The following is a 24,218-nucleotide window of genomic DNA, read 5'->3' on the forward strand; positions in this document are numbered from 1 at the left end:
AGTTTAAACCGGAAGCTATGGCATCCCAGCTGGCCCCAAACACAGCATTTTCAGTGTTTCTGTTTTATGTTTTGCTATGTAGTGATTCTTATAGGATTGCCCAATCTTTTGGTTTGAACCAGATTTGACACCATTGGGCCTGCAGATTCTGTGTGACATGCACTCCAGCTTGCCTCTGCTCACTCCCCCCACACTGCACCAGCCAGGCAAGTGGGGGAAGGAGGCAGAGGATGGAGAATCCCTGACATGGCAGGAGATTTGGCAGCCCCAGGTTAAGGTCAAGTTGTGCCTCCATAACATGTAACAAGTAAGTTGCAACTCCTTGTGAACTCCGCAAACGAAATCTTCCAACTTGCTGGAGGACAGGCATATATCCCTTGAGATGATGATCCAGCCATTATTTCAACATACTTGCCAATACTGGAATCCTTTATGCTTTGTTCTCTCTTTGCATCTCCACAGATTCAAATGACTGACTCTGAACGTAGTCTGCTTTCTGCACGCACACAGGCAAGGGAATCTATTCGGGAAGAGACTGCGAGGTTAGCTAGTTTTATGGGCAGACTCCAAAGTCACACAGGCATCCTATTAGTCCATGCTCACCACTGTTCTCTGGCCCCTGGAACCCATAGGTGGCACCCATGGTAACTGTTCCCATCTGCTCTCCCAGCTCCAGGCAGCAGCGGCACAAGCGCCACCTGGGCTCCAAAGGGCTGCAGAAGGTCTCTTGCATCATCTGGTAGTGAAGTGGCCCTGTGCTCATATCAGCCTTGAAGAAATAGATCCAGCAAGTGAAATGCATCAAGCCTGTTTTGCTACTTTGATATCCTTAGTGGGATCAAGTAAGGAACATGGGTAGGGAGAAAAGAAAGAGAGAAGGCAGCAGGAGGAAAGCTGTCTTCCTCTTTTCCCTGGCTGGTTTAGAAAATGTGTCTGCTGCCTCTCAAAGCTAAACATGATGAAATCATGAACACTGCATATAAATAATTAGAATTAACAAAATGTAAACAATCCAGCCATTTAAAAAAGGGCCTTGGGATGTCAGAAAAATACACAAACTGAAACTTTATTTCCAAGCGTTTGCTCTGTAAAAAAAAAAAATCTCCGAGGCACGGGTGAATATCAAGGAGTGTGATGAAACAGCCATCGGATCTGGTGGAAAGGGCTGGCTTGGACGCTGGCTTGCTCGCGATTAACACATCCCCAATCAAAAGTTCTCATAAGAGCAGACACGTTTTCCAGCCCGAGGCTGTCTGTTTTGGCAAAGGCTAAAAAACGGAACTAGCTGGAGCAACAACCAAGAGGCGGCTGACTCAGAGCAAGTGCCCGTTTCCCTTTTCTTTCACCTCTGTATGCTTCCTCGGAAGTAAGCCTCGAGGTGGTTTGCTTCAAGTAAGCAGGCGCACCCTCCTTTCTGGGGCGCACTGGGCACCTCTGATGGAAAGAGTCCAAGGCTTCCAACCCTAGCGGCCCCCTTCTGGCAGCCTCGGAGTCCCCCTTCCCGAGCCTTTAATTTTAGCCCTTACTTGCGACCCGAGGGACGCCATGCAAACTCGGCCAGCAGGAGGATGTCGTAAAGGGAACCGCTCCAAGCGTTTACTGTCAGCAGCCGCCGAGCGTGTTTGGATTGCATTTCCTGCTCCGGGAAGGCAGCGCCCCCCGCTTGCTTTCGTCCATTGACGTCTTGTCCCCCGCTCCCTTTTCCCCTGTCAGGCTGTTTTTCCCACCCACCACTCCACCCTTCCGTCCCGGGCGGAGCCGAGGGCGCAAAAGCGGCGCCTTGAGCTAGCACGGGGCTGGATCAGACGCGAGAGGCGAAGAAGCAGCAAGGAGCGGAGCCGCCCAGGTACTGCGTTTGTCCCCGGGGAAAGCGGGGGTGGAGGGGAGAGAGGCGGCTGGCGAGTCAGGAGAGCGCCTGCGCCCGCCCTCGTGGCGCCCACCGTGTTTATCCAGTCAACCAGGTGGGGTCAGGCGCAGGTTGCTTTTAACGGGGAAAGTGAAGAGGGAGGGTAGGAAAGAAACCCCTCGCAAAGTGGTTTCGCTTTCGTTTCTTTGCGTGTCTCTCGAAGTGATTCTCCCTCTATCCGATCCCGATCCTAAAGGTGATACTGAGATGCACGTTTTCGTGAAAGCCTTGAATTTAGTCGCAAATCAGACGCAACTGTCTTTCACCGCCGTTTAGAACGGGGGGGGGGGGGTGGCTTGAGCTGGCAGTTCTACAAAAGCAAAAGGGACTCCATAAAGCCCTCCGTTTCCCTTTCCCGCCTTCTCAGGTTGCTGTTCTTGACTTGGATGGCCCAGGCTAGACCGATCTCATCATATCTTGGAAGCTAAGTCTGGTCCACCCTGGCTAGTACTTGGATTGGAGACCCGCCAAGGAAGACCAGGGTCACTGTGTAAAGGCGGGCATTGGCGGGCACCTCTAAACATCTCCTGTCTTGAAAACTCGGGGCAGGGGGTTGGCTGCGGCTTGGCACTTTCCACCAAGTTGCTAAAGGCACTTCCATGGAATAGCAGCCTTGGCAAGCAGAGCAAAAGATGGATCTAGTATTTGATCATACATCAAGTTAACCTGTAGAAGAGCCCCGTGGCACAGAGTAGTAGGCTGCAGTACTGCAGTCCAAACTCTGCTCATGATCTGAGTTCGATCCTGACGGAAGCTGGGTTCAGGTAGCCAGCTCAGGGTTGACTCAGCCTTCCATCCTTCCAAGGTCAGTAAAATGAGTACCTAGTTTCCAGGAGGTAAAGCATAGATGACTGGGGAAGGCAATGGCAAACCACGGTAACAAAAATTCTGCCAAGAAAACGTCACGATGTCCCGCTACCCCATGGGTCAGTAATGACTTGGTGCTTGCGCAGGGGACCACCTTTGCCTTACCTAGGCTAACCTGTAGAGCCCTTGATAGGATGCAAGGCCATTTCAGACTACTTCTGGTTTGCTAGCCTGTTGCAAAATGTGATTTGTCAAAATTCAAACACTGCGCCAGTCCACAGCTAAGGCCTGCAATCCTATCATCTTTACTTTGTGCTAAGCCCAGTTGAACATAGAGGATTGTGCTACAGAGCAAAACACTCTGTCCAAATTGACCCCAAGGAAAGGGGGCATCAAACTCTGGTTTGCTGCTGACAGCCTCTGTTCTGGTGCACCTGCTCCTAGAAGTGTGAAGAGCGGGGGAGGGGGAGAAATGTAAACGTTCAAGGGGCAGGGGGGGATTTCAGTTTTTTGATGGAGGGAAATTTGAGGAGCGCTGAAAAAACTCCTATGAAGTATTTTCTATTTTAGAATGACCGAAATACTACTTAAGGCCATGTTTTTCTTACTCAAAATATATAGCATGAACAAGAGAGGAAAAGGTGATAAATTTGGGGGAGCAATGAAAAAAATTATGAAGTCTTTTTTGAACGAGAAAATCCTTTTGTTAAAACACATTAAAAGCATGGGAAAAAGTCTGATGTCTTTCTCAGTTTTCCTATCAGAAAAACTGGGAAATGTTACAGAGCATTTGGAAACCCCCCCCCCCCCCCGACTTCAGCATTTCTACCTACCCGGACTTCCTGCTTTGCTCCCCTTGTGAGATTGGATTGTGCAACTTTTGTTTTAGTTAGGCATGGGCATTGACCAGACGGGGAAACAATGTTTTGTTCAAGTAGTGGCAACACATTCTTAAAGCATGATCTTTGTTTAGAAAGGTAAAAAGTATCAGATGGCATTAACATTTTCTGTAAATCTGAATGCTTCCCTTTGGACCATAGCCCAGAATTCATGAAGTGGACTTGTGCCTTGCGTGTAGAATAGCCTGTAATCAATCCTGGTGTCGCAAGTTGTAGAATTCCAGGTTAGGTGTCAGGGAATTACTTTTTCCCTGCCTGAGGCATTGGAGAACCACTGCCAAGCAAGAGGAGAGAGTGAGCTGCAGCCAAATATTTCCAGACTTCGTAGAATGAGATTTGCCTACTTTTCCTCTAGCTATGGGCCACTGAACACTGAAAAATATTGGACCTGGAGGGGTCCACATACCCTCAGTCATAACATCAGTGCAAAGTGGGAGGAGGTTTCGGTGATTGCTGCCCCTTCTTCCAAATACTGTTATAGAATGTTATAGGACGCTTAAAGAATGTTATAGGAGCTGCTTGTCACTATATGGTAACTTCGTCTTCCAAAAGCAAGGTCACCCTAAGTTACAAAATTTTAAGAAAAAAATTAAAATGAAGCCAGAATTAACAGCAAGTTTTAAAAAGCAAAGCGCTGTTTAAACAGTTATAGCAGCTAGCTGATAGGAAAAGTTTTCTACTTTTGATTATTTCACTCCTATCCTTGCTAATAAATGTAATGAAATGTCATTAAAACACACTAACACTCCTTCTTTTGTTTAATATTAAAAGAGGCCATATGATTTCTCTATTATCACACCTGTATGATTTCTCCAGATGTTCCAGATAGCAGATTTTATCATTACTTATGCTAGGCCCATGCCAAAGTCCGTAGCATAATGTCCCATGTTCACGTAATGGGGGGAAAGGTCACCCTTGCTGCTGTTTCTGACTTTTTCTTTCTTTCTTTTTTTATCTTTGGTAATTGTGGCTTGCTGAAATTTGCAACACTGACTAATAAATGGAAAGGACACGTGGGTGCCTTTTTTTAAAGAAGCTCACATGATGTACAGTGATATTTGCATTTTTGACCTATATGTTTGATCAGTGGTGCTGGGAAATCATAGTTTCTGTTCTGTTTCCTTCTCTGTTTCCTGATATGTCATGACATCATGTGTTCTAATATTTCTAAACATCCTGTGACAAAATTTAACAAGACTATAGATAAACATTCCACTGGACTATGTCATTACTTTTCAGATAACTTGGTCTTCTGGTGACAGGTGTTTTGATACACTGCTTGTTAATTACTAGTGGGTTTTTTTGGGGGGGGGGAGATGGATAACAAATTCTCTGAAAAGCCAGTCTCAGCAAAAAGAGAAGGTTTAGATCACCCAGAGTGACATGGGTGGATGAATTTCTGCTCTCGAAGCACAACTTTCTCACCTCCTCCCCTCTGCGGCAGACTAAAATGCCTCCCAGAAAACGTGTTCCTAAGGAGTTCCCCTGTCTTGATGGCTCCAAGCATGACCAGCCAAGTATAACTCTCCTTTCATTTTGTTTGCCAGCACACCAGCTTCTTCACAGATATATGTTGTGTGATTTTAACACATAGGTCCAAAAGATGGTCTACCCCTGGAGCATATAATACTGACCTTGATTTGTTTCTGTGAGCAAGAGCTGGAATTGTAGAGTGGTTAGAGTGTTGAGAAAACCAGGTTCGAATCTCCAATCTGCCAGGGCACCTTGCTGGGGGACCTTTGGCCCATCACAATCTCTCTAGCTGGCATACCTCACAGGGTTGTTGCTGTGAGGGTAAAGTGGAGGAAAGTAGAATGATGTGAAAAGCTACTGTGTGTTCCCAGTTTGGAAAACTGTAAATAAAACAGCATAAATAAAAAGTGCCCTGACCTGGATAGCCCAGGCAAGCCCGATCTCATCAGATCTTGGAAGCTAAGCAGGGTCAGCTTTGGTTAGTAATTGGATGGGAGACCTCCAACAAAGACCAGGATTACAGAGCTAATGGCAAACCACCAATGGCAAATCAGCAGGTTCGCCATAAGTCAACTATGACTTGATGGCACTCTCCACCACCAAGTAAAGTTGCCCTGACCTGGATAGACCAGGCTAGCCCGCTCTTATCACATCTCGGAAGCAAAGGGTCGGCCTTGGATGGGAGATCTCCAAGGAAGACCAGAGCCTCTATGCAGAGGCAGACAATGGCAAACCACCTCTGGTAGTCTCTTGCCTTTAAAACCCAAGCTGGGTTTGTCATAAGTCAGCTGTGACTTGACGACACTTTCTATCACAAAAGATAGGTCAATGTGACTCAGTGGTTATTGAATAAAAACAATTCTGGCTTCTTTCAGACATTGTGATGAGCTGTAACTTGTGCAGTTAGATGTTACAACAATCTACAGCTAGTCCAAATGGGGGCTAACAAACCTGCTGCAAACTCTAGGTTGCATTTGAATGTCAGCAAATTTCAGTTAAATGGATGTTTGTCACTGTGTGGCATGAGCACTGCTTATTTGCTGTATTCACACACTCCCCTCCAATCTCTACCTCCCTCCTCTAGCAGACAGAGTTTGATTAAAAAACAGGTCTCTGGAGAGAACTCCAAAGATGATAATATAAACCATGGTCACTTCTGTACTCCATTTGTTGGCCCTTGTAATGGGCAGTCTTCTGTATCAATCCTTCCATCCATCACAGCCCTCAGTGGATGGGTAATAAAGGGTAGCAGACAATAAATGTGTGTTGGTGAAGTGGTCAGTAAAGCTTAATGTGAATATTAAGAAAGCTGTATAACCTGCTGAAGTTAACTGCGTAGATTTATGATGTCAGAAGTTGTGAAAGGGGATTCACAAATGAGGAACTCTCAAATTATTGAAGGTGCAGCCAGGCATACAGAGAAGTAGCTTTAATACTTGCTATATGCTCTGCGGTGGCTGTCTGCCAGCAAATGGTTTCAATTTTCTAATACAATCTGTGGCCCTTACGGATTATGCAACTGTTTGCAAGCTTCTTATTTCTCTGTTTCCATATTTCTCTGTTCCATATTTCCATATAGCTACACTGACTGTATGGACCAGCCTTTAAGGAGAAATAAAGTACTAACTCCTTGAGTACCCTTACTTGCACTTGGAGGTATATTTACACTGTCATGTGACAGAATGTCACTGCCTTCAGGGTTCCAGCATCACACAGGCTTTACAGTGGAAAATTCTTGCTTAAACTAACAGGAACAGTTGCTGGAGCATATACTGTAAGGGTGTGGCCCTTTCACTTGAGAGTTCGGGATCCATTACCTAACTGGAGTTGAAGTGGATTGTAATGAAACTGTTTCCTGATTTAGAAGGACGTCTTCTGTTCCTTTCCTAGAAGTAGAACAAGTGCAATAGCAAGGAAATTGCTTGTAATCTCTGAGTTGCAAAAGAGCCTTGTAGAGTATACTTCTGCATGTTGCCTTTACACAACAAGTGTTTGAAGAAACAAATGAAAAATGAGGCAGTATATTTGCACTGTCTAAATAATGCAATTAATCAACATAGCACTTCTTGGGCTGCATTGTGCTTTGCAGTTCTTGTCTCCAAGTTCAAGGGAAAATGTTGAACGTTGAAGCCTGGTTATATTCAACATCTAGCTTAACCCTTAAACATACAAGGTGAGCCATATTCCCGATGACTCATCTCTTATCCTGGTGCAGGTGCACTGAGGACCCTGCATTGTGCCTGTGCCAGGATAAAAGGAGAGTTGTCGTTGACAGCCCTCTTAGGGGCTGTGAAGCTGGTGGAGATTGTGGTACAGTGTGGGGAAGCCTGCCGCCCTGCACAGCCTTCCCACCACCTCCATGGCAGCAGTGGGGCCTTGGCCTTGCTGCTAGAGCCCGTTGTATTTATTTTTGCAACAGGCTCTGTTGCTAGTTTCCTATAATGTTATGTCTCTACCATCTTTCTTGTGTGGCATTGTATTTCACCATCAACTTGTAGTGTGTCCTTGTGTTTCTAGTCCTAAAGCAACAAAGTATAGTGATTAGAGTAGAACAACAGCGAATTCCCCCTCCCCAAATTATCACTATACAATACAAGAATAATCAAAACCAATGATCTGTTTACTTGAAACCAATGGTGAAAGTCAACCACATATAAAGGATGAAAACACAATCACATATCAATCAGTCGATCCTGCACATTATAGTGCGTAACACCAGAAACCAGAGTCAATGGACCTCCAAGAGGCTCAAACAGTCAGCTCAAGAAGTGTCTCAGAGGGAATAAATCCGTAATAAAGTAGGTCCAAATGAATGCTATAAATGGTGACCAGCTGAAGACTCCACCAGGAAACAGAGAAGAAAATGGAGGAATGGGGGGAATTTGCTGCTGTTCTGTTGTTCCAGTTCCCCCCGAGTGCCTTTTGCTCCTTTGTTTAAGTAGTGGTTAGAGTGCCAGACTAGGACATGAAAGCTTGATGGGTGACCTTGGGCCAGTCACATACTCTCAGCCTAACTTACATCACAGGATTGTTAACATAAAATGGAGAAGGGAAGAATGAGATAAGCTACTTTGGGCCCCCATTGGGAAAGGTGAGGTATAAATGAAGTAAATAAATAAATAAATTTCTCTCACAACCACATTTCCTTACCTTGACATATTTGATGCTGTGTGAAGGACAGAATTAGATGGAGAAGTCTGAGCTGGAATGATGAATCGTGTTGCTGTCCAGAATTGTAAAACAGCCAGCCTTAGCTTATGCAAAAAGAGAGAAAGAGAAAGATGCCCATGATGAATATATGCAGTGGTACAGATCTAGTGTTGCAGCTCTATATCAATACATGTATTTCTGAACAGCACCATAGAGGATATGAATGATAGAGCTACAAAATGGAGCTAAGGGCAGATTGAGGGGAGGGGGATTTCTCTGTAAACCTGAAGGAAGCCCCAGAGTTGTATAAAAATTTGAATTCTAACCCTCCCCCCCTACATTTAGGGATTACAACTTCCACCAAATAACTGAAACAACATCTGTAGAATAAAATGCTCACAGACCCATGCTGGAGGCAGGGAGTAGACTGGGAGGCTGAAACTACCCCAGAAATAGCCCTACCCCTGACCAACAGTCATGTTCCCAATGAAAGAGAATTTATCAGGATAACTACTGGAAACTCACTAGCCGCAGAACTCAACCCAGCGGTGGTGGCCAACATACAGCTCAGTCTAGCCCGCCACAGAGCAGGGAGTGACCGCCACAAAGTCCAGTGCTGGCCACCACACAGCCTGGCCAGACTTTTCCCAAGGAGAGGCTGTCTGGTAGGGGAGAAGGGAAAGCTGAAGTCATTGGAGGGGGGAATAAAGGCAGGTTGGCTGGCGGGTGGGAAGAAGAAAAGGATGGAAAAAGGAAGCTATAAGGGGTGCTAGGGAAAGGTATACAGGAAAAATAAGACGCCTCCTGCAAGTCCGTGAAAGTTCTCCATTCGCAATAAACTTAAAATTACAAGGAACAGGAGTCATTTATTCCCAGACCAATTGTGCTAAAGCTTGGACTTTTTAGGCAAGATGCAAGCTTTTCCATAAGAAAATGAAGAGGTGAGATATAAATCATTAACATCACAGAAAACAAGGTGGATAGATTCTCCCTTTTATAATTTTATGTAGTGAAAATCTGCCACTCTAGATGAACCCTAAGCATGTATTTGAATGCTCGTTGGAACTATTTGTTTATTTAAACATATTTGTACTTGTAAACTACAAGTAAACTACAAGTACAACTACAATATTTGTAAACTACAGCATCTTGAAAACAAAATAACCTGCATGAACTACATTGTCTTTATATAAAGGATGTACAGATACAACAGCTGTTTTTTTCTTTTTAAAAATACCTTTCAAATGCTAAAGTTGGAAAAAGTGTTGTTATATAAAAACTACTCTTCTCCTCCTCAGAACCAACTGTACACAAATCCTTGGAAATGGAACGTGAGTAACCTATTTTGTTAATGTATTTTTCTGCCTTCCCTGATTGAGAATTAGAATGTCCACTTTCTAGTTCTACTGGGGTCATTGGGATAGCCTTGTTTGTGTGGCCTTCCACTTGTGCTCTTGTTTTTCCCCTTCTGCCTAGAAGGTATGAAACAGTCAAAAACGGAGTTATTTTTGCTTCACCAAATTGATATATGAATGCAGAAACTTGGCTGAATCAAAGTTTTTCTCATCTCAAGCAGAATTCTAAACCTCAGGAGCCCTGTACACACATGTTGAAACCAGTGCACATAGAAGGGAGGCAGCCACGAGCACTATGGCCCCACTGCCCACCTATGCCAGGTCACCAGCCCATGTACATGAAATCTGTTCATGTACAAAGTGTTCATGTGTAGGCTACATCTCTCTGAATGGGAATGCTTTCCCCAACTTTCCTGATCATGGGATCCTATGTACATGCCTTTCTTTGGTACACAGTTGCTGTGTGCATGAGCCAGCAATTAAACAGGATCAGTACATTTGTACCTGCTGTCGCTATGGGTGTTGATATCAACACGTGTAGAGTATGTAGAGGTATAGATAATCCAGACATAGAATGGGGGAAGAAAACCAATTCTGATTTTAGAAGACCCTTGCATTTGGACCACAAGGAGAAGTAGAATCTGTTTCAATCTAAGACTTTTCCATCATGCTATATGCAAAAAAGAGGGAGGAGGGAAGCTCAAAAATGGCAGCAAGCTATGTTCATTTGCATCTTGGTTTAAATGGAGTTTCTTGTAATGACTGAGTGTAGCTTTAGAATTTGGATGGCTTCCAGTGAAGAACTTATTGTAACTGTAACTAACATTTGCTGATTCTGCACACTTTGGATAATGCACTTCTAATCCTCTTTAGAGACCATTTGGAACTGAATTTTTCATGTGTGAAACAAAAACTCCACTTCTAAATGATTGGTAAAGTGCATTGAAAGTGCATTATCCAATGTGTGCGGAATCAGCCATTGTCAAGATAGCCATTCTATATTCTGGAGTACCATTGAAATCTGTGGAATCACTTTGAAGTCAATAGGTTGGGGTTTGTGGCCCAAACTGAAGATTAAAATGGAAAATTTGAAAAGCAACAGTAGAGTTTTAAGAAGCAAATTTAATCTGTTACTCCAGTTGAACAGTATGGGGTAAGGTAAGTAGGTTCCCAGTTGTTTTACCTGCCAGAATTGGTATGCTTTGAGCAACTGGCTAACGTGCAGAAATTTAGCAGACCCATCATGGCAGGCGAAGCTGTACCAGCGGTAAGCAGCTGTTAATGTACAGAGCCTTTGGCACGAAAAGGGTACAAAACTTTGCTATAGGGAACAATGGAATAATAATTCAAAGGTCACAGTATTTGAAAACTATAAACAATATATGAAGCAGATAGGATTAAAACAAGTAAACAGTTTAGCTGATGAATTCTTTCAAACTTACTGAATTTTAAAATTGGGAGCATTCTATCAATCAAATATACTCCCCTTGAAAATTTACTTGTTAACAGGTAGGTTATTCCATGAATTAAAAACATTGATTTGTTGCAATATTTGTATTAGAAACATTCTGAACAGATTGAAAATTGGAATAAATTTCTCAAATTATTTCAGGATTACTGGGTAAATATGTTACCCCGAGTGTTCATATTTGTGCCAAAATTAAAAGACAGAGGTTTTGAATATTCTCATTGCTGTTAGCAGGCTCCTAATCTTAGTCATATGACATAATGTACAAGGTGTGTGTTGCTACTGCGCATCAGAATAAGCTGAGGTTGTAGATATGGTTGCAGTGTCTGTCTCTTCTTCCAGCTACTAAGTCTGCACCGGTGCCTCCAGTTCCTGGGTATCCAGGGACTGGGTACACAGGGCCCGGATATCCTGGACCACAGCCACCCTACGGCTATCCTCAGTATGCCCCTGGACCAGGTTTTCCAGGTAAGCAGTTGATGTATATACAGACATTCTACTTCGATCAAAGAAAGGCAAAGTTCTATCGTAGCCTTGTCCATATGCTGGTTAGGTATCAGCGGTGTGTTGTTTTCTGTCAACTATTCAATACTTAATTGTATTTCAAAGAAATTGTAAAGTGTGTGTGTGTGTGAGAGAGAGAGAGAGAAACATGGACACATAGAGCTGGAAGTGATCCCAAGGGTCATCTAGCCCATCCCCCAGCACAACTCAGGAAACTCATAGCTATCTCCCCTCTACCTCCCCCAGGGCCCTGAGGGGGACCTCTGCTCCTCCTGTGCCCTGAGGGAAGCACAAAACCTCCAGGATACCCAGCCAATCTGACCTGGGGGGAAATTACCCTGGACAGGCATAAAAGGACCACATGAGCCTAGCACTGGGTCATCCCTTCCTGCGCTCCCTCTCCCCATTGACATATATTCATATTGAGTCATAGAATCAGCATTGCTGTCAAGAGGCCACCTGACCTCTTCTTAAATATGTCCAAGGAGGGAAAGCCCACCACCTCCCAAGGAAGCCTTTTCCAGAGGAATTGCTCTAACTGTTTGTGTATCTTATCACACACATGTCTAATCAAACCAAACCAAACCTTCTTCAATACCAAATGTACAAACTGTTGTTTGTATTTTTTAAAAACATTGTTTTATTGAAACTCTGTGCTAAAAAGAATGCAACTTGTCCTGCAAGACAGACAAGTTTTTAGGAGGATAGCGCATGCCTTTCATGCTGAAGGTCAAGCATGGTGTGTCCAGTTATGAGGATTTCAGGCAGACTGGGAAAGACCTCTGCCTGAGGGCTCTGATGGATGAAATAAAATATTCCACTCATTCTCCTTGGCTACCCATATTGTCTCCCAGAACACCCATGTCGTGCCTCTTCCTTCACATCTTTGGCTTTCTTCTTGGGCTGTCCATCCCCAAATGAAGTGAATGTTATGACACCTGCACTCACTCACCCCTTATTATTCTTTTGTCTTTTCCTCTTGTGACCCCTCATGTCTTTGTCCCTCTCCATGTAAACTGCCAGGATAAATTCTCAACACAGTTCTCTGCATTTTGATTAATGACTCTGTAAAGCATCATGTACATAGCTGTTGCTGTATTAAAATAATCGCCGCATAATAATGGGCTATGTGAAGAATATACTCTATCTTCTAACATAGTTATTTTGTAGCTTATTATATTGGCTGGTGCAGCATGCCATGTAAGATTACAATAATTTGAGTGATGGTTCTCCTGATGTGCCCTTTTAATTTGAATGAGCTAATGGATGCATTTGTGTTTTTTGGAACAGGCAAGCATCCAAAAAGTGCATCCATTAGATGATTTAAATTAAAAAGCCACATTGGGTGTTGAGCACACAATGGTTTCTTGATTGCAGAAGCAGAGCACAGCCTGCACAAGGTGAGGGGAGTGGGACACAAGGAGGTCTCGTGTAGGTTGAAGGTGTCATCGCAGGGAAGTGCAAGCTATGGAATTCTGCATGAACAAAACATGATAACGTCCAGTTAGCAAAATAGTAGAGTCCAGTAGCCCCTTTAAGACTAACCAACTTTATAATAGCATAAGCTTTCGAGAACCACAGCTCTCTTCGTCAGATGCATGGAGAGTATGAAGAAACTGGCCAGAGATATATAGGTGGTGATGGGAGTAGATGCAAATCACTTGCAAAAGTCATGTTAGAAGTGAGGGATGGTGTACAAAATGTACTCTGGGCTATAGGTTTGGATCCACTGGACAATTTCCACAAAAACAAGGGGTAGGGATGATTTTTGCCACTTCCTTTCTTCCAACTCCCCTGTCATATTGTTCCTAAGGAGTAATGGAATGGGGGAGATGAGAAAGACATGCTCCATAGATGGATGTCCACTGATGGAAACTCTGCAGTGAATCCAATTTCCATGGTAAATGTAGGCATGCTTTTAAAGTTCATGCTGGGATAATAAATGCCTTTCAAAAAATGTCTTCTAAAGAAATACTTTCCACTGCACCTTTATGTTCTCTAGAGTCATCCTATGTGTTTGAGCAAAAGGGGGTGAAGAATTCACGTCACTGGCACTCTTTGGGCCGTTTTCACACATCTTACCTGCCACAGGAACATCGCGCAAAACACCTGGAAGAAGACTGTGCCTTCTTGTGCAAAATCGCACTAGGAAGATGCAATTTCACGTGAAACTCCTGGATGACAGCATCTTCCTGGCAAGATTTTGCGCAAGAAGACGCTGTATTCCGGGTGTTTTGTGCAATGTTCCAGTGGCAATATTAATATATTAATATTAATTAATATCTACATGGTGGGAGGAGTAACCACAATTCTGGCCAACAAATTAGTTAAGCTACAGCTTTTGGATTTAAGCAGACTTGCAGTGCAACCCTATGCAGCTTCTCCAGCCTCAGATCATTGATTTCAGTAGGCTTTGACTGGGATAACCATGCATAGGTTTTCAACCTCACTTCCTTTTAAATAAATTGAGAGTGGCGGATTGCGCAAGGGTTTCAGTCCAGTCTTGTAGTAACAGGCTTGTAAACCAGGCTGCTGCAATTATACGTGATTCATGCAAATCAGTTAGCCTCTGTGTCCTCTTTACTAGAATGGAAAATGCTAGTAAATGGTAAATACTGCGCAGTTTGGGTGTTAGAAACTCCAGGATGTGCTGCTGATGACTTCACAGAGTTCTGTGCTTTACTTTCTTGATCCAAAAGGTGCAGTAGAACCATGCCTGTGCGCGCGCGCTCTCTTTCATTTTCATATACAAATGTGCTATGAAATGGCCCTCTTATGTGCATTGTTGTATGGTCGTCTCCATACTTTGAGGGGAAATGTGTATCGAGGCATTTTTTTCTGATGTATGCATTTTCTTTACATTGGTGAGTACAGATTTAGAATCTGGGACACCAGTTTGTTTCCCAGCTTACAATACTTGGCAGAAAAGGTATGTGACAGTTTAGGTAGTTCAGGTGTATTATTTCTGTCTTTCTTACCCCTTTACATCATCATCATCATCACTATAATAATAACAACAACAACAACATTCGATTTATATACCACCCTTCAGGATGACTTAACACCCACTCAGAGCAGTTTACAAAGTATGTCATTATTATCCCCACAACAAAACACCCTGTGAGGTGAGTGGGGCTGAGAGAGCTAGAAGCTGTGACTAACCCAAGGTCACCCAGCTGGCTTCAAGTGGAGGAGTGAGGAATCAAATCCGGTTCTCCAGATTAGAGTCCTGTGCTCTTAACCACTGCACCAAACTGGCATGTGGTTGAGGGGGATGGGAACATATCAAAATGACTTGGAAAATTTTAGGGGAGGGGGTGTTTTTATTTTTATGCAATATGACTTTTGCAATCTGGTGTGTTTTTTCCCCTAAAGGAGCTCCAGGTGCCCCAGGGCAGCCTCCTTATACTTTCCAGAGTTATCCAGCAGCTTATGGAGCTCCACCCGTTCCAGGTCAGCCTAATGCAACTGGTGGTGCAATTTGGATGCCAGCACCACCTCCACCTCCTAACTGTCCCCCAGGATTAGAATATTTAAGCCAGGTATTTTCCCTTTCAGTATCCACTGTTAATATGTATGAGAATACCCAATCATGAACTTATTTTATTTAAAACATTTCTATGTCATCTTTCCACTCGAGTAGGGTCCCCAAAGCAGCAAGCCTCAAAATATTAAAACATTTTAACATTGAAATGGCATTTAAAATATAAGTGTATATAAAATATTTAAACTAGTTAGTAAAACATATAAACATTCATAACAACGCAAGCCGGGAAGAGGGCCAATAGCAGTTATTGGGGGTATGCCAAATGAAACAAAGAAATCTTCAGCTGCTGGCAGAAGACAGAAATAGAGGGAAAGAGATTAATCTCCCGTGGGAGGGAGTTGCAAAGTTTTGGCCACATGATCGAGAAGGTTCTTTCTCAGGTTGCCACTCATCTATCATCACATGGTAGGGACACTTGAAGCAGGGCCTCCAAAAATGACCAGAGTGGATGGGTACACACGAAAAGCATTTAAGATGTATAATAGATATTCAGAGATTTCTTTGACTTTGAAGTACCCCTCTGTGCATTTCTAACACATTTTTACAAGTAGGCACAGTTGTAGCTTTCGCCATCACTTTGCACCCAAGTGCAATAATAAGTAAGAGCAGATCCTCAGATTGGGCGGGGGGAACCCAAACATACTGGTGGTTGATCCTGATTCAGGCACTAGTACAGGAATGCCCCTTTGAGTGCATGAGTCTCCAAGAGCTTTTCCACTGCAGCTTCCTTGTGCTTTGCTGTTGCTGCAAAGAGGCAGCAGGAACTGCTAAAGGAAAGCAGACTGGCAGTGGCAGTGCTGAAAGGTGGCTTCAAAGGGATTGTAGTAGTTTGTGGTTCCTGTAATAGTTATTGGCCCCAAGATAGAATGCTTATTTTATCTGACCTAGAATCCTTCTCACTTCACATACATGTGAGAGATGCAGCTAATTAAAGAGTGGGCCAGGATGGCCATTTGGTCTGAGCCTCAAGCTCAAAAGGGCCTTAAGCTGTAGACCCTTGTTAATTTGGGGGAGGTGTTTGATAAGTTTCGTAACTTAGGTGCTTCATGTGTCATTTTTTTAAAAAAAGTATTATGGCCAGTGGCCTCAAAAGCTGGAAGTAGTCTGAGCCTCTGAAAGTAGGCTTGGCACCACTTGCTATGGTTGCCAACCACTTGGTCCCTGAGCTCCTGCTGGTGCACAATGTCACTTCCAACTTAGTTCATATCCAGAAGTGATGTCGCAACATTGCAAAATGCTCTAGGAATTTCCCAAATCTCTATGGTAAAAGCCATAGAGATTTGGAGAATATCTAGAGCATCATTTGATGCTGATTTCTGCAGTCCCCCTCCCCGCAGTGCTTCCACCTGATTTGAAAGGCCTTGCTGAAAGTCACTCTTTGCCCTATGCAAGCTGTCCTGTCATTTGGACTGGTTTCTCTGGCTATTTTTCAGCACACTTACCAGAAAGCAACTCCATTGATTCATTGAAGCTGCTTCTAAATAAAATCTTTTAGGATTTGGTTCACTCTTTTATTATAGAGCTCTCTGGGTTGAGTGAATCATGGGAACAGAACATAAATGTGAATAAGTTGTTTTAAATTACATTTCAGTTTTAATGTGTTTCTTTCTTTTAAACCACTGTAACAGATTGATCAGATATTAATTCATCAGCAGATTGAGCTTTTGGAAGGTATGTATCTTACGTTACTTGATGTTATTGGGGAAGCCAAAGATAACTCAAATGTTCGTTTCTCAGCTTCTTCTGTGTTTGATTTGAGTGTATTTCTTAGGTAGCAGAATGATTTATGTTCAACCGAATTGCCAGTAACGTGGCATCACCTGTGTATCTCAAATGGTTAATGTTTCTTCCACCAGTTTTAACTCCACCTTCTTCTGTATCTAATCCACCTGTTCTTATGTTATGCTCTGTATAGAGGTTGAACAGGTAGGGAGATAATATGCATCCTTCTCTGACACCTTTGCCAATTGGAAACCATTCTGTTCCCCCATATTGTGTCCTAATAGTAGCCACTTGTCGAGAGTACAGGTTGTGCATCAAAACAATCAGCTGTTGTGTCATCCCCATTTCTTTTAACACTCTTCATAGCTTTTCATGATCCACACAGTCAAAGTTTTGCTGTAATCTATAAAAATCTATAATTTCCTGGTATGTTGCAATAGCCATTGTAAATTTGCAGTGTGATCTCTAGTGCCTCTTCTTTTTCTGAATTCAGCTTGGACAGCTGGCATTTCTTGTTCTATGTATGGTAGGAGTCTTTGCTGTAGAATTTTGAGCATCTCTTTGCTTGCATGAGAAATTATCATGATAGCCTGATAGTTGCTGCACTTTGACATTCCCTTTTTTGGAAGTGGAATGTAGACTGAGCATTTCCAGTCTGTGGGCCATTGTTTTGTTTTCCATATTTGTTAACAGATTCTTGTCCGGAAGTGCTTTGCAAAACAGCTGCCTTAGCACCTAGAAACCCATCTGTCCCATCCAGTTTCATTTCCTGCTTTCACTATTATGAATGTGCTCTTGAATGCACAGACCTTTTCATCTTCTGTCCCAGCCTGCTTCTCAATATTTATCTCATTTCATTTGAGCAAATCGTACATTTGGTAACAAGATCGGCTCTTGACCTGTTTATTTGATGCCCTTTGATGATGCTATTCCATTAATAATGCTACTGATTGGTAGCATATATTGCTGTGTTTCTGAAAAATATCATTTCTTTGACACTTAAGACCATTCCTAGAGCACAAACCAAGCTGTGGTGAATATTCACTGCTGCTGCCTGTGGCTGTTTGGCATTTAATTCTCCCTTTTCCTTTGTAATATATGATAGAACTGGCCTAGTATTGTGATAACATAATGTTCCTCATTGTCACTGTCTTGTGTCATTATGATGTCAGAGAGTTCTAGATTCATGGTGGCCATTTTAAGTTTAGTACTTCGTTTGGGTATCCTGAACTGGATGGTACTTCTGTCTCTTACATGGATTCTTGCTTTCACACTAATGAAATGAAATGTTTGCTTATTTTCACTTCTCTTTATATATGACCGTGAAATAATATAAAACTGTGCTTTATTATACCACACATCTTGTGATGATATGGCTGTTTGGGAGCAGGGAATGGAAGTGGTCATTTTGCTGCAGTCTTTTCCTCAGCTATATGCTTTCACATTTAATCATCCCTATTGGTGGATCATGACTGATTTGATAGTTTAAATGGTATGTTGATTTATTGTTTTCCATTCATTCTTAGGTTTTATTTTTCTTCCAATGGCTGTTCTAAAAAGCTTAACTGCCTCCTGGTTACTATTTATTTTATTGGTGTTTAGGGTTTATCTTTAATCAGTCTTGCATCAGATCCTCTTGCCGATTTTACATACTGTTTTTATTCTAACATTTTTATACTACTGTGAGCTGCTCTGTTTTCATTGACAGAGTGGGATGTGAATGTTTTTTAAATAAATAAATGTATTTATTTATGACAGACAGGTGCCGCTATAAGGCCAAGCAGTGTAGATTTTAGCTGGAACTGGGGATATTTTATTATTCTCTGATTAAGGATGTGGAATGAACTCATCACCTGCATTTATGTAATTTCCTTTTTAGTAATAACTGGTTTTGAAACATGCAATAAGTATGAAATAAAAAATGCACTGGGACAAAGGGTCTACTTTGCAGCTGAAGAAAATGACTGCTGTACACTCAACTGTTGTGGACCCTCACGGCCATTTACGATGAAGATCTTTGACAATCTGGGCCAGCCTGTTATAGAACTCACAAGACCTCTCAGGTGCTCCAGTTGCTGTTGTCCATGCTGTTTGCAGGAGGTAAATCCTGTTCTTACATTCTCTTTTAAGTCAGCGTTTCCAATCATAAAGATGTGTATTATTTGGAATACTTTCTTACGTAATTTAAATGGCATGAAGATCATTGACCAACAAGGGTTTTATTTTTTCATTTTATTTATATATCGATAGATTATATCAAATCATTGAGAAATTGTTACTTCTCTGAATTATTAAACATTTGAGGCTGTTTCATGTATAACCCCAGCAATGTGGGTGCCACTGGAAACCTAAACAGCACAGGTACTTTTTTAAAAAAATGATTAGTAATTTAGGGGAGATCTGTACAGCCCAGGTAAGCCCAATCTCATCAGATATTGGCTGCTAAGCAGGGTCGGCCTTGGTTAGTAATTGGATGGGAGACCTCCAAAGACCCCCAAGGTTGCAGAGGCAGATAATGGCAAACCACTTCTATTAGTCTTTTGCCTTGAAAATCTCAGCAGGGGTCGCCATAAGTCAGCTATGACTTGATTGCACTTCCCACCATCAAGTTAGGAGAAGTGACCTTTAAATACCTCAAATGGAGCATTCCATTTGTCATCATTCAGGTCTAGGGTTGATGCATATCTGTGTGTCTGTTTTCATTTCCACCATCCATGAACCTTCTCTCTTGCACATTTTTCTTCATATTGATACCCAAAGCCCATTTCTCAAAGGCTCTCCTAATTTCATGCCGTCATCTTTCCTATGCTTCTCCTTAGTGGCTAATAGGGATGAGTATTTCAGAACTTCTTGTAATCATCAGAGCCGGATTTTAGTTAGACACTGTTTGCATTATCTTGATTTTTCAGAAGTGTTGATACCAATTCAGGATTTTTTCCCCAGGCATTTTTGTCTTTCTTACCACCACCGCAGGCAACAGAAGTGGGAAAAGAGGGATGGAAAGAGAGGAAGCCTGCCACAGACTTGCCAGGCTGGTACTCTACATGCTGAAGAATTCTCCCTGCTGCTAGCACTGGTGGCAGCAGATCCTATCCCACAGCTAGAAAACGGCGAGTAGTTTGGGGGGATCCTGGACTCCTGTGTGACTAGGCTGTCCCAGTGGCCATTTCTTCCCTTGCCACTGGGGGGCTTTTTTAAATCGGTAGTTAAATATAGGTGTAGTGATACAACAGAATTCCCAGCTTTCATTTTTTAAAAAGTAAGTCTCTAGCTCCTTCTGTTGTGGAGATATTTTTTAAAAAGACATGCCTCTGAAATGGAAGAAGCTAAAGACTTGCTTTTTAAAATGAAAGCTGGAAATTCCAAGAACATGGTACACATATGCTATGCTGTTATATCAATATAACAATATTCAATTGCAAATTAAAATAATAATCCCCCATGTTGGCAGAGGAAATGGCCAACTGTGACAGCCAAGCCTCACAGGAGCCCACGAGCCCACCAGCGTACCTGCCATTTCCCACCTGAGGGGGCAAGTTCTGTTGTCTCCAATGCTGGCAGTAGGGAGAAGCCTCCAGTACAGACAATACTAGCATGGTAAGTCCTGGGCCAGCTTGATCCTTTCTCTTTTAAAATTTTAAAGGGTCATGGATAGAGGCCAGGTCTACCTGCCCAACAGTTTATTCAGTGTCTCGTCAAATAAGAGCTGTTTCCTGGGCTAGCTTCCTCCCTTTCCCACACAATTCCTGTACCTCACAAAACCCTGAAATGCTCCCAAAATTCTGGGAGATAATTTTTTTCTTGCTCCTGAAATTTCTGGAGTGTTTTATTTCAGGCGTCCCTGAGCCATCCTGCAACCTACTTTTGAGTATAATTTCAACTAAGGCATATTTGAATGCAAAGCCTTTGGGCAGACACTTTCCCACTTTATCTTCTAGCCTCTAATGTCTCTTTTCTAGACCCCCCCCTCCACCCCCAATATTTCTTGGTGTTTTGCTGAAATCCTCAGTCATCTGATTCTTTACCAAAAAAATCAAACCTAGTTGATTTTCATGGCTGTAGTTTGGGCTGATTTTTATGAACTTTTTATAAAAACTGAATTCTACATTCTGAAGATTCTGTCTTTTGTTGTTGTTTTTTGGTAGCTTGAGGTTCATGCACCCCTTGGCACACCTGTTGGATATATTAAACAGCTTTGGGACCCGTGCTTGCCTAAATTCACTATCCAAAATGAAGCTCGAGAAGACATATTTAAAGTTGTTGGACCCTGTATAGTATGCAGCTGCTGTGAAGATATTAATTTTGACGTAAGGTTACCTGTGCTCTATGGTTGATCACATTGGCCTGTGTCTTGGTGGGTGGAGTGGACTACCTTCCTGCTTTGTTGTCATGAGTTACAGTCTACTATTTTTAACTGAGATTGTTGTGAGATTAAGGAGAAATGGCCAAATGCTGAGTTGCCTGTGGGGGTAGGAGAGTTGTATTTTTATTTATGATATTTAGTTTGGCCTTTTCATGCAGCTGGTGGCAACCCATAAAACCAGCTAAAATATGTATTGCACTTTATTCCAACCATTCTCTAAGAAGAGTGGAATGGCTTAACAGGAGATTAGATCCTACCAGCTTTTCTGCTGGTGAAGAAGGGAGGAGGGACCCCATAGACAAAAGTCATAGAAGATGAAGGTTGCAACGAGGAGGGAAATTGAGCGAAAGCAGATGGAGAAAAGGTAGAGTTACAGTGCAATCCTAAGAAGAGTTACTCTAGTCAAACCCATTGAAGCAAATGGCTTAGACTGAGGTAACTCTTTTTAGGATTGCACTGTTTCTCTTCTCATACCAGTACTGCAAGCAGTGCCAGAATCTGCATTGCAGTGGTGCCAAGAAAATGCTTGTTCTCCAGTCTCAAAGACAACCAGCCTTCCTACCTGAGATTCCGCAATAGTTAATAGAATTTGATACAAGACCAGAATTTAATTACCTTTTCGGTTGGACTTGGAATAACTAGATTTCTATGATTGTAGCCAAAAAAGGCTATTGGGTATTGTTTGAAAACTAAAAAGTGTTCAAGATGCTTCATGGTACATTGTATCCCTCGTGACTGTGCACTTGCAGAACAGCAGGATTTCGAGAGGAAAATATAAAGCATATCTAGTGTTAGTATGGCTTAGCATGGATGCATAGTTAAAGCTTTCCTTTCCAACTAGTGACTTCATGGTTTCATGTGTAAAATTGTTTGTTTCCGGTTTCAAAAAAAATCTTTTTTTCAAAAATTAGGTGAAGTCAACTGATGAAAAGTCTTCAGTTGGAAGAATTTCTAAGCAGTGGACTGGCTTTGTGAGGGAGGCCTTTACAGATGCTGACAACTTTGGAATCCAATTCCCGCTGGATCTCGATGTCAAAATGAAAGCAGTCATGATTGGGGCTTGTTTCCTTATTGTAAGTTGAATTGTCTCACTCTTATGATATGCTGAGCAGTTGCTGAAACTATCTAATGTAGGGTATAATTCCGAGCATCGTTTTCCTGATCCCCTGCTTTGTAGGCTGCACTCTTTCTGGACCTTTTGGCTTATAAAGGAGGGTGGTGTAAATATGCCAAGCCACTGTCTGTTAAGTTAAAAGGAGGAGACAGTGACTCACACTTGTTAGAATTACCATCAACAATTTATCTTTGATAGCCTCTGAGTACGTCAGCTGTTGCATCCGCCTGCCCAAAAGTCTGGCAAATTCCCACTGGTCCAGTAAGGCAGAAATCTGAAGGATGGGTGCAGGAAGGGGTGCCAGTTTTCTCGGACACTGTGATGTATCTTGGTATTAAATGCCACAAGATATACTTGGGAAGTAACCACATAGCAAATGGGATGTTGCAGTTGAACAGTGAAGTGTCAGTTCCCATTTCAAGCCAGGAACACATTATCCTGTGCATGCTACAGCGTGCCAGGTTCTGTCCACCTTTTTAATACTTAAGAGAAAAATTACCTAATGGAGTTCTGTCAAAGAAATGTGGGAATGTATTAGGTTTTCATTTCCAATTATCTAATTACGTTTTTCTTCTTCTGCAGGATTTCATGTTCTTTGAACACTCAGGCAATCGGCAACAGAGAGCTGGAGTCTGGTAACAGAACTGACTGCTGCATTGTGAACTCTTCAGAGAAAACATCTTATTACATCATAGAAACTTCTTATTACATCATAAAACATCAGAGAAAATATCTTATTGTTGTTCTCGCTTGGCTAAAACTAAGAATAAAGCCTGGGCATAGAAAGGATTTTCATTCAAATCACTTATTTTTGTAACCAAAGGTTTTTGAAGCTACATACTAGTATAATTGCATTTATGAGGCTGCTGCTCTGATATAGATTGTGCACACCATAATGTATATTGAACTATTATTTTTGATATAGTGAACTTGTATAGGATGTGATCCTTCCTGGCTCAGGGCTCCCCGACAGCTCCCTCATAGCATGTACAAGTGCAGGTTTTGGTGTTTATCATGCAAGTGTACACAGTGAAGGAAAGACGAACTGAGGGGAGGCAAGGATACTTTGTAATGTAAAACAAATTGAAAATGTACTACTTTGTTTTTGTGCATTTTGTTTATAGAAAATAAAGCACTTTCTACTTGAGTTAATACTGAGTCTGATATTATGTAATACACCAGTAAGAGCTTCTTCCCTACCTGAATACCCAAGAAAAAGCCTGCTAACTCTCTGAAAGGGTCTACTCTCTATGGCTAGCACCTGACATTAGCCAGCTTGAGTCCATCTCCATTTGGGTTGCCTTCTTCCATTTCTTGGAGCAGACCGGAATCAAAGAATCACCAGGTTGGAAGGTACCCCTAGGGTCATCTAGTCCAACCCCCAGCAAAATGCAGGAAACTCCCAAATACACACACACTGACCCTTACTCCATGCCCAGAAGGTGGCAAAACTCAATCAGGATCCCTAGCCAAACTGGCCTGGGAAAATTTGCTACCTGACCTCAAGGTTGCGATCAGCCTTACCCTGGGCATGTAAGAAGGAGCCATGAGAACTAAGCACTGATGTAACCCTTCCTGCCCTCCCTCTCATGATCTGCCTAGGTTCACAGAATAAGCATTGCTGTCAGATGGCCATCTAGCCTCTGCTTAAAAACCTCCAAAGGAGAGCCCACCACCTCCTGAGGAAGCCTGTTCCACTGAGAGACTGCTCTGACTATCAAGAAGTTCTTCCTAATGTTTAGCCAAAAACTCTTTTGATTGAATTTCAAGCCACTGGTTCTGGTCCAACCTTCTGGGGCAGCGGAAAACAACTCTGCATCATCCTCTATATGACAGCCCTTCAAGTACTTGAAGATGGTTATCATATCACCTCTCAGTTGTCTCCTCTCCAAGCTAAACATACCAAGCTC

The 24,218-nt window shown here is 42.5% G+C and overlaps 1 protein-coding gene across 1 annotated transcript; it reads left to right on the forward strand.

The window, feature by feature from the left end:
• Positions 1 to 1,362: 1,362 nt before the first annotated feature.
• Positions 1,363 to 23,460, forward strand: LOC129332007 (phospholipid scramblase 2-like). The gene is made up of 9 exons (XM_054982755.1): positions 1,363 to 1,846; positions 9,534 to 9,566; positions 11,401 to 11,526; positions 14,938 to 15,104; positions 16,738 to 16,780; positions 18,711 to 18,931; positions 20,977 to 21,138; positions 22,106 to 22,267; positions 22,891 to 23,460. The coding sequence occupies exons 2-9, from the start codon at positions 9,560 to 9,562 to the stop codon at positions 22,945 to 22,947; spliced, it is 945 nt and encodes a 314-aa protein (XP_054838730.1). The 5' UTR covers positions 1,363 to 1,846; positions 9,534 to 9,559; the 3' UTR covers positions 22,948 to 23,460.
• The last annotated feature ends 758 nt before the right edge of the window (positions 23,461 to 24,218 follow it).

The sequence above is a fragment of the Eublepharis macularius genome, chromosome 6 (genome assembly GCF_028583425.1).
Source record: "Eublepharis macularius isolate TG4126 chromosome 6, MPM_Emac_v1.0, whole genome shotgun sequence".
In the NCBI taxonomy this organism is placed as follows: domain Eukaryota; kingdom Metazoa; phylum Chordata; class Lepidosauria; order Squamata; family Eublepharidae; genus Eublepharis; species Eublepharis macularius.

Coding starts and splice junctions, on each gene's coding strand:
- LOC129332007 (XM_054982755.1), top strand. Junction 18,932..20,976: donor GTCCATGCTGTTTGCAGGAG/GTAAATCCTGTT, acceptor GTTTTTTGGTAG/CTTGAGGTTCATGCACCCCT. Junction 22,268..22,890: donor TTGGGGCTTGTTTCCTTATT/GTAAGTTGAATT, acceptor CTTCTTCTGCAG/GATTTCATGTTCTTTGAACA.